Source organism: Fukomys damarensis, unplaced genomic scaffold, assembly GCF_012274545.1.
Source record: "Fukomys damarensis isolate Sample0158 unplaced genomic scaffold, DMR_v1.0_HiC HiC_scaffold_5, whole genome shotgun sequence".
In the NCBI taxonomy this organism is placed as follows: domain Eukaryota; kingdom Metazoa; phylum Chordata; class Mammalia; order Rodentia; family Bathyergidae; genus Fukomys; species Fukomys damarensis.
The window spans coordinates 31,099,800-31,113,731 of NW_022900917.1; the positions used below are offsets into that span (position 1 = coordinate 31,099,800).

The 13,932-nt window shown below is 37.2% G+C and overlaps 1 protein-coding gene across 1 annotated transcript in view; it reads left to right on the plus strand.

Moving 5' to 3' along the window:
• Positions 1–13,932, plus strand: part of Impa1 (inositol monophosphatase 1) — a 25,478-nt gene that overhangs the window by 6,555 nt on the left and 4,991 nt on the right. The window contains exons 2-7 of the mRNA XM_010641620.3: positions 3,039–3,104; positions 3,434–3,567; positions 4,991–5,095; positions 6,609–6,654; positions 8,702–8,810; positions 10,644–10,752. Of these exons, the coding sequence (XP_010639922.1) occupies positions 3,042–3,104; positions 3,434–3,567; positions 4,991–5,095; positions 6,609–6,654; positions 8,702–8,810; positions 10,644–10,752 (566 nt within the window). The 5' untranslated portion in view covers positions 3,039–3,041. The remainder of the gene's footprint in view (positions 1–3,038; positions 3,105–3,433; positions 3,568–4,990; positions 5,096–6,608; positions 6,655–8,701; positions 8,811–10,643; positions 10,753–13,932) is intronic.

Consider the following 13,932-nt stretch of genomic DNA (forward strand, 5'->3'; position numbering starts at 1 on the left):
CAGGGTGTGCTGGCCGGGCGGGCCGCGGCGGGGGCGATCTCAGTGCTGCGAGTGCCCGAGGCCTCTCCCCTGACCCCAGAAACAGCCTGGGCGTTCGCGATTTTACTTATCCCCTGAGACCGTTGATTTAGTAATTGCCTAATTTGCGTTTTACCTACCGGAGGAAGATCGGAGAGACCTGGCGGATGCCGGGGATCAAGGTTGTCACGCTGTAGGTAGTAGGACAGGACCCCAGGTCCCGTGCTGTCCCCAGTCTGGGCGAGGTGACAGAGAGGAGAGTGGCTTGGCTCCCACTAAGGGAAGACTGGCCAGGACAGAAACTTTTGGAAACATTTCAGGATTGATAGCTTTGAAGAGTGCAGTGTCACTGATGCTTACTATACCAGTGTTCTCTCTTTTTTATGGTAGAGGGGATGGATCCCAGGACCTTACGCTTGCCAGGCAGGCGCTGTGCCACTGAGCTAAATCCCCTATGCTGTTGTTGTTGAGACCAAAACAATCTCTGAAATAAAAGGATTTACCAGGCCATTTACAGATGCTTACCAGAAAAAGAAGCAGGACCGTGGAGAAGTTTTCCAAAACTGCTAGCAGTGAGGTTAGGTAACATTTGGACAAACCTAGCTGGGACCTAAAGCTGAAAGAATTTTTAGGTTTCAATATAAACAGTCTTTCTGTTGGTTTCACACCCTCACTTCCAATTGCTACTAATGAACTTCCTCCATCTCATCTCTCTGGTCCTTGTGATTAACCTTAGGGTATCACATAATTTCTCGTATTAGCTCCCTTGCTCAAGAATTGTATACAAAACTGGTTGTGAACACAGCATGACCACGGATGGCTAAAATGTAGGAAGACATTGCTGAGTGTTCTAAAAGTGATGTACAAGTTTTATGGTTTCTTCCATGCCAAGGCTCCAGCACTGTCATTCAGACTCATTTGCTTGTGCAAATGAATTACATATTTATATCTGTGAGCCTTTTCTCTGAACTCAGACCCACCTATCTACTACCTCCTAACTGGCATTGCTTCCTGATTTTACACAGTGCTCCCATCCAGTAATTAAAGTTTTGATCTTCCTGTCTCCTACCCAAATCTGAAACGGCTTCAGTTGCTTCCTTTTTCATTAGATGCCATTGTTCAGAGTTGCCACTGCAGAAATGTGGGCATCATTCATCCTTCCTCCCTCATACCTATGTGCACTCTGTTGCCAAGTCCCGTTAGTTTTAGCCTCCTTAAAAGATACCTCAGTGCTCACAGTATATCTGCCTACACAACTTCCTTTCCAGATTTAAGTCAACCTTTGGGTCTGCTCTGGAGTACAGCGTCCTGAATCTAAAACTGTCTGCCCATACCCACTCTTTGCCTTTCCCCTCCACCTTCAACTCCATTCTGTTCAGTCTAAGTCCTTGTAAAGGGTGTTCTCACTGCCTCCACCAGCTGTAACCTCTCTATTTCCACTGATCTCATAACCATCATGCTTGGGTCTTTCAAGTACCAAGAACGCTGTAGTTGAGTATTCACTTTTCCTTCTTTTCTTGGTTCAATCATGACCTGAGGGAAACCTTACCTGACACCTGAGCGCAATCACAGCTCCCCTGTTACATCCTTTTCATTGCACTGCCCCTATGTAAACTTTTAACATTTAGGATTTTTCATGTAGTCTGTGATTTTTTTTTCTTTCACTTAACATGTGCCTCCTCACCAGAAAGTAAGTGAACATGTGACCTGGCTTTCCTCATCATGGTGCTGTGTACAGCACATAATAAATACTTAGCAACGTTCTATTGAACAATTAAACAGTTTCTGGCTGGAGAATCCCAAAAGAGATGGTAACTTTTGAAATAGGCCTTGAAGAATTGGTGGGAGTGATACAGTGTTGTCAGCAGGTGGGATGTGAGTGGCTTGAGCCACATCTGAGGAGAAAGCACACACAGACCAAGAGTTTTAAGTTCTGCTAAGAGGAAAAGACTGGAATGGCAACATGAATGGAGAAGGCTTGGGAAACCATTCTTAAAAGAGGTGGAAATTGCTACTTCTGTAACTCAAAAAGTGGTCTCATTTTAGAAATTACTTAAATGCTTGCATCAGGAAGGAAAAGCAACCGGCAGAAACTTAACCGTGCCTTTTGCCTTCCCGTGCTCTGCTGTCCCCTTTCCTATAATGTGAAGAACACCATAGAGATTTCTGAACAGTCTTCGGGATGAAACTTGTCGGTTATTCTCAGCTGAAAAGGAGACAACATGGGGATTGCATTATGCAGATTGTCACATTTGTGGATGTAACAGTTGAAATGCTTCTCCATGCTAGGCTCAAATTTTAGTGTGTGGTCAAACCAGTAGAGAGCTATCAGAAGTGAGTGGAAAGCTGGACAGGTCTGAATACAAAACTAGGTTCAGGGAAGACCTCTTTAGTACAAAGAGCAGTGGATCTTAAATTCAGAATAGAGTTCAAAAGTCTTTGTTAATTCTCTAATCACATTGGGAAAATTATTATTTATGCTTACGCCTTAAAATCTTCATCTTTAAAACCTTACTTAAAAAAAAGTCACACACTTGGTACATCTAGCTGTCTGGCACTCAGTCAGTACATGTGCCTTTTGCTCCTCTCCTTCACAGCTTCTGTTATGATATTCCCAGTGTCTTCTCTCTATTTTCACTTTCTTTGCCACCCAACCATGTATAGCACCTATCTTTTAAATAATTCTTGTCCTTTCTTCCACATTCCCCAAACCAGTGTTTTTGTTTGTTTTTTATGTGATGTGGGATGGATTCTTTGTGAGACAATTTCACAGAATAGCTTTTACTATGAAAATGTTTCTACGATACAAGTGATATGTTAAGTTAAATGATTTTTTTTTACTGCATCTATGAATAAATAGGTCATGGGAAAAAAAGATCAAACACTTAAATAGGGGAGAGGGTGAATCCTGAAATAAAAATCTGTTGCTAATTGAGATGTCTTTGTGAATTAAGTACTCTGTAATTAAGTCTTTCAGAGATTTTAACTACTTTGTGCTTCTATGTGTTAAATATATTCAGAAGATGGCTGATCCTTGGCAAGAATGCATGGATTATGCAGTTACGTTAGCAAGACAAGCTGGAGAGGTAAGTACTTGCAGTTAAAGTAAATCACATATTTTGATTAATCTACATTTGTTTTCACTTTAGTAGACATTTTAACAGAGTGAATATTTCAATTTCATATCATTAAAGATTTTGTGGTGACAGTTATGAATCCAAAATAAGATTATGTGATTTTTGTATCTAGAAGGTCATTACTGTTAAAGGCTTATTTTATAGGACATTTTGTAAGAAATTTTTATGACTAACATTTAAAGCAGATTGAATGTTTAAACCATTTGTATATTTTATCTTTTTGTTTGCTGTAAAATTACTTATACCTTTTCTGTTTGCCTACCAAAAAATCATCTTAGGTGATCCGTGAAGCTCTAAAAAAAGAAGTGAATGTTATGATTAAAAGTTCTCCAGCTGATTTGGTAACTGCTACTGATCAAAAAGTTGAAAAAATGCTTATCTCCTCCATAAAGGAGAAGTATCCATCCCACAGGTATTTCTTAAATCAATTTCAAATGATAAAATTAGGCCTGTGTTGGGCTAATGTCTCGATTCCAGATACAGAACTTTGCTTAGTTAACTTAAGCTGAGAGGGAATTTGTTTTAAGGGTGCCAGGTAACTTAGGATCCTTCAAGGGAGGAAGTCATACCTAGAGGTGACACAGAAGCCATTGCTTAGGATGGCTCAGGTGGCCTTACTCTTGACTGATGGTTTTCAATACTTTCTAACAAACCTATATCTTTATCTCGAATCCTGGACAGGAACACTGTTGCTGAGCTTAGTGGTTTGCCTGTGCTCAAGGCGCCAGGGATCAGGGAAGAGGAAATGTTTGGATTCCTCCATAAGAAGAATGTTTGGATGCTGGCAAGCAAATTCCTGCCATGGGCATGATTTAAAAGTTTAGTTATACTCACTGTGTTGCAGGCTTTTGTGTGTGGCAGAGTAGAAGTATTTTTAAGGAGTTGGGAAGAAAATCCTAAATTTAGGGCTCTCTCACATGCAGAGAAATACTGCCCTTATTTTAAGTGTTAGCAGTGCCATTCTACTTTTTCCTAGTTGTGCCATTGCCCATTCCTGGTCTTTTAGACATTGAGAACAAAAAATTGTGGCTAAGTATGCTTTTCCCCAATGAGAATGTCTATAGCTAAGAGAAAAAGATTAGAAAAGATCATCAGTTTAGTGTTGAATAATGGAAAATAAACAAAATAGAAAATTAAAACCAGATAACTCAGACAAAATTGTTGAAATTTATGTAAATTTTATAGCATATTTTAGCAAGAAATGTACATGTGAATTTTGGTGAGTGATTTGCTTTCTCATTAATTTATTTGGTGTTCTCTGTATTTTTATATTTTACTGCAAAGGAAATTACCCTAAAATTCTAGAGCTCTGGACTACAAACTTATTTTCTCATGATTTTACTGGAGGTGGGAATATGAGAGTCCATTCAGCTACAAGGTTTTGGCCAGTGTGTCTCACAGGAGCTGCAGTCAACTCAAGGCTTGACTAGGACTGAAGGATCTGTTTATTTTTGTGATTGTTGGCAACTTCATTTCCTTGTGGGTTGCCTGCTGGCAGCTTCCTAGAAGGGGTATTAGGCTCTGTATTTTGAAAAGGAGGGCCCAGAGCTTGTGGACTTAACTGCTTTTCCTTAATGATCTCTCATCTGCAGTAAATGTGCTTTTTAGGTGCACATGTGTGTACATTCATATAGTTGCCCTCGTAACTTTCCATGTGCCTTTGCTCTGCAAGAAATAAACCTTTGTCACTTTTATTGGTTTCTACAGGAAGAAAAAAGGAGAAAAATAGTGTACTTGCTGGTTATATTTTATAGTAGAATTTGTAGCTAAGGAAATGCTATGGTTTGAAGTGGTGGAAAGCAATGTAGAGATTAATTTGTCTTCCTTGCTTGTAGTTTCATTGGTGAGGAATCTGTGGCAGCTGGGGAAAAAAGTATCTTAAGTGACAACCCCACATGGATCATTGACCCTATCGATGGGACAACTAACTTTGTACATAGGTATGTTTCTGAGTTTTAATATAATTACTGTTTATTAACCAAAGAGACCTCTGGAGGACTCTGCCTGGGAACATTCACATGTTGGGGGATTATATAAGTTATGCTTCTTTAACTCTCAGAAAATGCATGTAAAATGTCAATAGTAGAGCAAAACGTATTATGCTGAAGACCTTACATCACATAAGGAGGAGGTGAAGAGGTAATAATGTTTTGGGCATGCCTTGTGTTGTAAAGTGTACCATTCTTTTTCTCACTACAGTAGAAAAATGTAAGGAAGCAAAATGAATGCTTTGAGATTAATAGAAAACTAATGAGGTCACTAGAAGAGAGTTGTCTATATAAAATGAATTTCTTCTGGGAGAAAAAAGTGTTAAAGAGTGCTTAGGTTTTAGAATCAACAGACTTGGATTTTAATATCGGTGCTTCTTTATTGGCTTTGTGACCCCGGGCAAATTAGTGAGTCTTTGAAACTTCAATCTTTAAAATGTATCGAAAATGGCTATATTAGAGGTACCTGCTTCATAATTATTGTTAGGACTCCCTGAGTAGCACATTTATACAAGAACTTAATGTAGTGCCTGGCATAGAGAAAGTGTATTATAAGTCACTGTATTATCACTACAGAAAGCCTGATGCACTGGTCATGTTGTACTTAGTTTACTTTCTTCAGCCTAATTTTCTTGAGTCAGAAATTAAAACTGTTCAAACTGTCATGCAGCCATAGAAATCACTGTGGCTGCCCATTTCCTTTTAAATTTGTGAAGTACCAAGTTTGGTGTTAGAGTGGAGACAAATAACAGTTTTTTTCTTTTCCTGAGTTTACCACAGGACCAAGCTATGAGGAAATAAACAGAAAGTAGTACTTTCTTTTTTTAAAAGAATCCATAATCAATTTAAAACTTTTTTTCAATTTATTGATTTAGTTTTTGCTTGTTTTGTTATTTTGGAGATGAATCCAGGTCCTTTGCTCTGAACTGTATCCCCCATCTCTTTTTTACTTTTAATTTTGAGACAGTGTCTCCCTAAGTCATTAAGGTACCCAGGCCAAGCTTGAACTTGTGATCTTCCTGCCTCAGCCTCCTAGAGTACACCACCACAACTGGCTGAATTTATTTTTATTTAAAAAATTTTTTTAACATAGTTACTATATTCACAGCACTTGATGTTCAGCAGATGTAAAGGAACATGCAGTACATAATACACTTCCTCCTTCTCTTCCTCAGTTTCTGAGGATCTTTTTCTGGAAGTGGTCACTATTAATCAATTTCTTGAGAATCCTGTCAGACATGTTTCATTCCTGTAGAAGAATCCTGCATATAGGAATGTATTTGTAGTATATCTATATACTTCGTCCTTCCCTTCCATTTACGCATACTATAAAACTGCTGTGTTTTACTTTATTGGGGGAGGAGGGGTGAGACTGAAAACTTCGGGAAGCACTTATGAAAAGATGAATTTTGTTGAAATTAAGTTCTGTCTTGGTAAATTTGTGGGTTTTGTCTCTTTTTTAAAGATTTCCTTTTGTAGCTGTTTCGATTGGCTTTGTTGTAAATAAAAAGGTATGTTATTTTAAATGTATGATTCATAAAGTGCCTTGTCATTTTGTGAAACAGTAAATGTGTCTCTAATAGGTTTAGATTGGTTTCTGTATTCAAATTCATATACATTATTTTGAATGCAGTGTTTCTGAGAAGCAGGAGTTGTTAGGATAAAATACATATAAGAAAAATACAACTCAATATCTAATTACTATTATTTATGTGAGAGAGTCAGATATGATAGGAATTGATGTGATCTAAAATACATCTTAAAAGAGGCAGATTTGAGCTGAGAATGCCTTGTGTCAGTGAAAAAAACATTCAAAGAACAGGAAGTGGTGGGAGCCGAAGTATGGTTGGAAAATGCAGTTTCTTTAGGAACCTAAACCTAATTGAATGTTTATATCTAAAGCACAGTAGGGTGAAATCTACCTATTGCATTTCTTTGCTGTTTGGTGCTTTTGCTAGCCAAATAGTGAGGGATGTTTAACAAATGTCTTGCACTCCTGTCTTCAAGGAGCTTGTGATGTCTTTGACCAGCGTGTAAGCAAAATGATTAAGAAATGTCTGAAAAGACAAAATTAGTACCAATGAAGGATTCACCACAACACTGTATTAATCAGTGAGCACATCCAAAAGGAGCTAAGTGAGCATTAACATCTAATCAGTGTGGGCTAGATGCTGTGCCTTCCATCGGACTCCTAGTTAAGGGCAAAGTCAGCTGTGGGAACAAGTAAACAGAGCACGTGGTTGGACCATGAAAAAAATACTGTGGGATACATAAGAGGATATAAACAATTCTGCTAGTAGTAAGTTGGGAAAATCTTCATAGTAGAAGAAGTTATATGAGTTGGCACTTAGAAAATTAGGGATTTGCCCAATAAAAGGAAAGCATTTTAATGAGAAAGAACAGTTGGGAGAAGTTGAAGTAATTTTGGTTTTGATCACTTTGAACGATGTATCTGCAAGATAGAGTCCAAAGCATAGGTTCTTACCTGAGATGATGGGATAGATGGGAGCCAGAATTATTAGTGGTTGTTGAATTTGGAGACTGGAAAGGAATAACCTGAGTATAGAAAGAAAAAGGGAAATGGAAGAAGGGGGAAAAAGCCGAAGATAGGCAACGTTTAAGCACTAGACAGAGAAGTAGGTTCAAATATAGTGATACTGAGATGGACTTGTGAGTGAAGTACAATGAAGAGAGAACCACCAGAAACATGGGTATATGTTAGAGGAAGTAGTTGAGTCAGTAAGATTTAATTGAAGTTCTTTGCCTTGGAGTGTCAGAAGAACGACTAATCAGAACATAATCCAAATTTAACATAAAAGATTAGGAGATAGAAAATGTAGATTACTTTTTGAGAATGAAGAGGTAAAAAGGTTTGACTGTGTGCTGCAGAAACCATAGTGGAGACTGGGTAATTTGTAATGAACAGAAATGTGTTCCTCACAGTTCTGGGCAGTGGAAAAGTTAAAGTGAAAGGCACCAGTAGGTTTGGCCTAGTGAGCCCTTTATCTTCCAAGATGGCTTGTGTGCTACATTGTCCAAAGGAGAGAAAAACTGAAAGAGCACAATTATGAGGCAGTTAACCCACCCATCACCTCTGAAAGACCCACCTCCCAATGCCAATACATTGTCAGTTAAATTTCAACATGTGTTGGAGGGGACAGGCATCCAGATCATAGCAGTAAGGGAAGGAGAAACTTGGTGAGAAGGTTCCAGAGGAGAAATTTAAAATAAGAGGAATCCGTTGAAGAGGTTTTTCAGGGAATGGATGAGAGAGTAGGAATCCTAACACAGTCTCTCTCCATGTAAAGTTAGGGTAGAGAGGTAAGGTGGTGCTCTAAGTCTAGACATGGGTGGGAGGAAAGTTAAGGATTGTAGTCTGATGACCTCTTTCTCTGTTTAGGCTGGAAATAAACATTTTATATATCCCACAGTTTAGCCATTTGAATACACTGTTAGTCAATATACTACCTTTTCTTATTCTGTGTTAGAAAAGAAAATGTTGATTTAATGAAGAACAATACTCATGTTTGGTAAAGGAAACTTGTTTTTCCTCTGCAGATGGAATTTGGAGTGGTGTACAGTTGCGTGGAAGATAAGATGTATACTGGCAGGAAAGGAAGAGGTGCCTTTTGTAATGGCCAAAAACTACAAGTTTCAAAGCAAGAAGGTAGGTCTGTCCTCCAAATTTTGGTGGAATTGGTATTGTGGACTCAAATAGCTTCTTATTGTTAACGGATGGCATTCTCCAAATATCAGCTGATTCATAAGCTGTTCTTATTTTCTTCTCACTTTGGTATTTTGACTTCAGCTTTGAGTGTAGTAGTGGAAGTAGGGAAGAGAAATGAAATTGAGCAGATGCATTTCTGGCTCAGCATTATACTAGGTGCTGGAGATAGGAAGATGAATAAGACTGGCTTCCTGCCTTCGTGAAATCCGTGGTTTATTGTTTTAGTTGCAGCATCTCACATTTTTGATAGAATTCCTCTGATCTGGTGCCATTTTAGACCAACTGTTAGACAATAAATTAAAAGTAAAGGGCCAGGGATTTAGCTCATTGGTTCTGCTGCTGTCTCATAAGTGCAAGGTCCTGAGTTCTATCCCTGGTACCAAAAAAAAAAAAAAAAAAAAAAAAAAAAAGTAAAGTGTGTTAAGGCTAAGAATCATTAAAAATGATAGATACAGTTATCTCTCTGAATCCAGAGAAGATTAGTTCCAAGACCCCCTGTTGATACCAAAATCCATGTATGTTGGATAAAATAGTATCATATTTGCATATAAACTGCCCACATACTCCTGTATAGCACTTTAAATTACCTCTAGATGATTTGTGATCCCTAATACAATATACATGCCATGTAAGTAGTTATTAGACTATGTTGATTAGGAAATAATGGCAAGGAAAAAAGACTGTACTCAGTGAGGACACATTTATGGGGAGATAGACTTTCAGTTTGAGATTGGTTGAGTCTGTGGACATGGAACCTTTGGATTCAGAAACTGACCACTTTTTGTGAGCTAGATAATTGGCATCTAATTGGCAGCTGTTGAGGTTTTATTACCTTTCTTTCTTAAGCCATCCATTATTTTCCATAGATTATGCTTTCAGATTCTTTTAAGTATAGCAAGAATTTAAAAATACTTGCAGTGTGAGTTCATAATCCTTTTAGCCTTTTATAATGTATCACCTCCCACACTTAAATTGAGAGCATATTTTTAGTTTTTATTTTTACTGAACTCTAAGACCCCACAAATTGGACAGTACATCCTATTTTTGAGATAATAATGTGGAAAAAAAAGGTGCAACTTTGAACTGAAAGACTATGGTAGCTTTTCATAGAACTACAGCTCTTTTCCTTTGTGTAATTATTTTTCACTTTTTTGTTTGTTTGGCCTCATGCATGCCAGGCAGGTAGGTGCTCTATCACTGAGGTACATCCCCAATCCTTAATCATTTTTCACTTAATATGTTGTGTAGCTGTCAAAACTAGTACAGCAGTTATAAACACATTGGGAACAACAAGATGGTAAGTGTGCATCTTACCTCATCGAAGGAGATAAAGAGTGGAGAGGTGAATTGTGGGAGATTCAGTCTTGACAGTTCTAGAGGGGAATGGAAAATACTGGATAACCTGTCACCTTAGTAAAATGGAGGTCAAATAAGAGAGATGCCACTTTAACTTTGTTTTATTTCAAATTTATACATAAATTTCTTATAGAACTTCTAATTTCTACTTTAATGTTTTAGAGACTTCTAACTAAAGGTAGGCACATAGGTAAACGGGTTATATTTTGTACATTTTGAGTAATAATTTTAAAAGACATAACTTTTTGATAATAAAATTATTCCTTGAGGATAAATAATATTTTAAAGTTTAGAAAAAAATTAATAAAATTAGGAAGAGGGATAAAATGTCCTATTTTATTCTGAATTATATGTATCAGATTTTTTTCTGGAAGTCCAATTAAAATCTAGTGTCTGTTTAAAACATTTCTTTTCCAGATATTACCAAGTCACTCTTGGTGACCGAGTTGGGATCTTCCAGAACACCAGAGACTGTAAGAGTCGTTCTTTCTAATATGGAAAAGCTTTTTGCTATTCCCATTCATGGGTAAGCTGTTTTCTTTTCCCACCTAAAGTTGCAGGTAATTTATCTTTTTAAGAAAGTAAATTTTTTTCTGCAAATTAAATATTTATTAACAGACATAAAATCTATTAGTACCATAGTACTAATTTTGTGCTGTAGTTTTTTTATTTAAAAATTTAAAAATCCAAACTTAACAGAAATTTGTCAAAATAAAATAGTACAAAGAATAATAGTATGCTTTTGTTTTTGGTGTTGGAGATTGAACCAGGACCTTTCCTACATCCCCAGACAATCTTTTTTGGATACAGGTTCTCACTTGGTAACCCAGGCTGGGCTTGAGTTTGAATAATCTTCCTGCTTTAGCTTCCTAAAATACCAGGATAATAGTACACTTTTTAGCTCAGACTTATCCGTTAACATTTTATCATTGTGTGTATGAGTCTGTGTGTGTGTGTGTTTCCCTGAATCATTTCAGAGTAAATTATATGCATCATTGATTTTTTTGCTTCTACTCCTTCAGTTTATTTTCTAAAATAGTGATATTCTCTTCCATAGTCCATATACAGGTATTAAATTCATATGTGTACTTTTATCTAACTTATCATCTGTATCCGGTTTTGTCATTTCATCTAATGCACTTATGCCGTTTTCCTTCTTCTAGTGCAAGATTCAGTTTAGGTTTGGCATTGCATTTGGGAAGGAGTTTAGGGATGCTGGGGATTGAACCCGGGGCCTTACATGTGTTGTATCACTGAGCTGTCTCCCAGCTCTGGCATTTCTTTTTCCTGTCATGTCTCAGCTCTCTAAGTGTATCTCTTGTATACAGCATATAGCGTAGTTCTGTTTTATCAGTCAATTTGAATATCTTCTTATTTTAACACACAAGTTAAAACTAGAGATATATTGACAGGGCTATTTCTTTTGGTGCAGGGATACTGGTGATCAAACTTAGGACCTTGTGCTTGCAAGGAGGCAGTGGAACCACTGAGCTAAATCCCCAGCCCAATAGGTCTGTTTCATTAAGCCTTAGTTCTGTTGTGTTATTTTATATGTAAGTATTCTATATATTGTTTACAGTTAACTGTACTTATTTGGTAATCTATTTCTGCTTTGGTTTTGTTGGTTTGTTGTTTTTGTTTTTCTTTGATGATGCTAGGTACTGACTCCAGGGCCTAAGGCATGCTGGGCAAGCTTTCTACCAATTAGCTGTGTTTTGACACTCTGCTTTGTTTTTTAAAATTTATTTATTTATTTTTTTGTATTTTGTATTGTTTGGTTTTCATTTGTTGGTTTTTCGAGGCAGAGTTGAACTATGTACTTTAGGGTGGCTTTGAACTTGCAGTGAGCTCAGGATAGCCTCTAATTTTTGGCCCACCCGCCTCAGCCTCACAGTTGCTGGGATTATAGGCATTCATCAACATGTTGGCTGAAATTATTATTTTGCCATTGTGAAAGGTTAAATTTTAATCCAGTGGGTTTCTTTTGCATTAAAACTTTTTATACTTATATACTCTTTAATACTGTCCTGAGTTAACCATTTACTACCTGTAAGGAATCCAGAAATTTTTGGCTCCTACTTATTGCCTATGTAATGGTAATTACATTCTTTTCATTACCCTCATTTTGGCCCATTTTAAAAGTTATATTCTCTCTACTTTGTCAGAACATATGAATTTTATACCTCCTTTGACCTATGATCCTACCTCTGATTTTAGTCCTTTATTTGGCTTTATAAAAGTCTTACATTCCTCTTATGAAGGTTTCTCTTACCTTTTGATTGGATGAAGCCCATCCTATGCACGTATTTCACTGTTTCTATATGGCCTTGAAACATAAAGGGCAGATTAGCTGGATATGGTAGCCCTAATATAAGAAAACCTGATGAACTAAACAATTTCTTGACAATTATTTCATCATTGCTTTGCTTTTTGTGTTGTTTTGAGAAATAAAATGTCAGTCTAATTTTCTTGGCTTTTCAGTTATTTTATCTTTTATCTGGGAGCTCTGAGAATTTCTTTTCCTAAATCTTAAATTCTAATACTTTTACAACTTTAAAAAAAAAATTGTTCATTCTGTATCAGTTTTGTATTACAATGTATAGGTTCATGTCTTTTTTATTTTTGGAAAGTTCTCTTGAGTTATTAAATATTTACTTCTGCAGTCTTCTAGTATTTGAGGTCCATTTCTGCTTAGTTTCTAGATTTTTGATCAAACATTTTCTTCCATTTACAGAAGTATTTGTTGGGAATAGTTAATCAGATTAAATTGGTTTTAATTTTCTTTGGTTTCATTGTTGATTTTTATGGGAGACTTTTTATTAGCTAAAAAAACTAAAACACTTTTATGAATAATGTCTGGTGTGCAGTAGTTTTGTGTGTGGGTGTCTTTGATTTTTCCTTTTTTGTATTATTTGTATTTTTAAAATCATTTTTATTAGTACATGTTTGCAGTACATAATGTTTGCATTCTTTATTGGTTCATGTATATAACGCATCTTAATTACTTTTATTCATTCCCCCTTTTCCCTCCTTTCATCTCATGTTCACCATCCTCTTATCTCCTTACTTCCTCTTACCTGTCTTTTACTTTGCTCTCTGTTCATTGAGGTAAAATATACAATCTCTTCTGGACAAGAGGTCAGAATGTTAATTGCATTTAGTCCTCTTCCACTGACAGGTGACTCTTGACTATGTAACTTTTTTCCAATATCAAAACCTAGTGCCTGGGACTCTTTTGATATGCTGCAGAAGTTGGTGGCTCTGCTTGCTGCCAACTGGTTGAGCTGGGTCTGGGTCCTGGTCTCATGTGCCCCATGCCCAGAGCTGCCCTTGCAGCTCTTCCTCTCATCATAAGCTGGCTCTGGGAGCCAGGAAGGACCTGGATCCTGGACTCTCTGCCTCCTTGTCCTCCCTTTCCTTTCCTCCTGTTTCTGTCCTCTTCCAGTTTGTAGAGGCGCCAGTCCACGCTTGGCTGCCTCCAAAGTGGGATAGTATGGCAATGGAGCCTGGTGGAGGAAAGCTGCTTACAGAATGGCGGACAGGGAGCAGAGCGAGCTCCTTTTTTTTTCAGTGGTGCTGAGGATTGACCCCAGGTCCTCACATATGCTAGGCAAATGATCTACCACTGAGCTACCTCCCCAGTCACTTGAGTTGTAAGACTTTAAAAACTGATCAAAGATAATCTTTTTTTTTTTTTTTTTTGTCC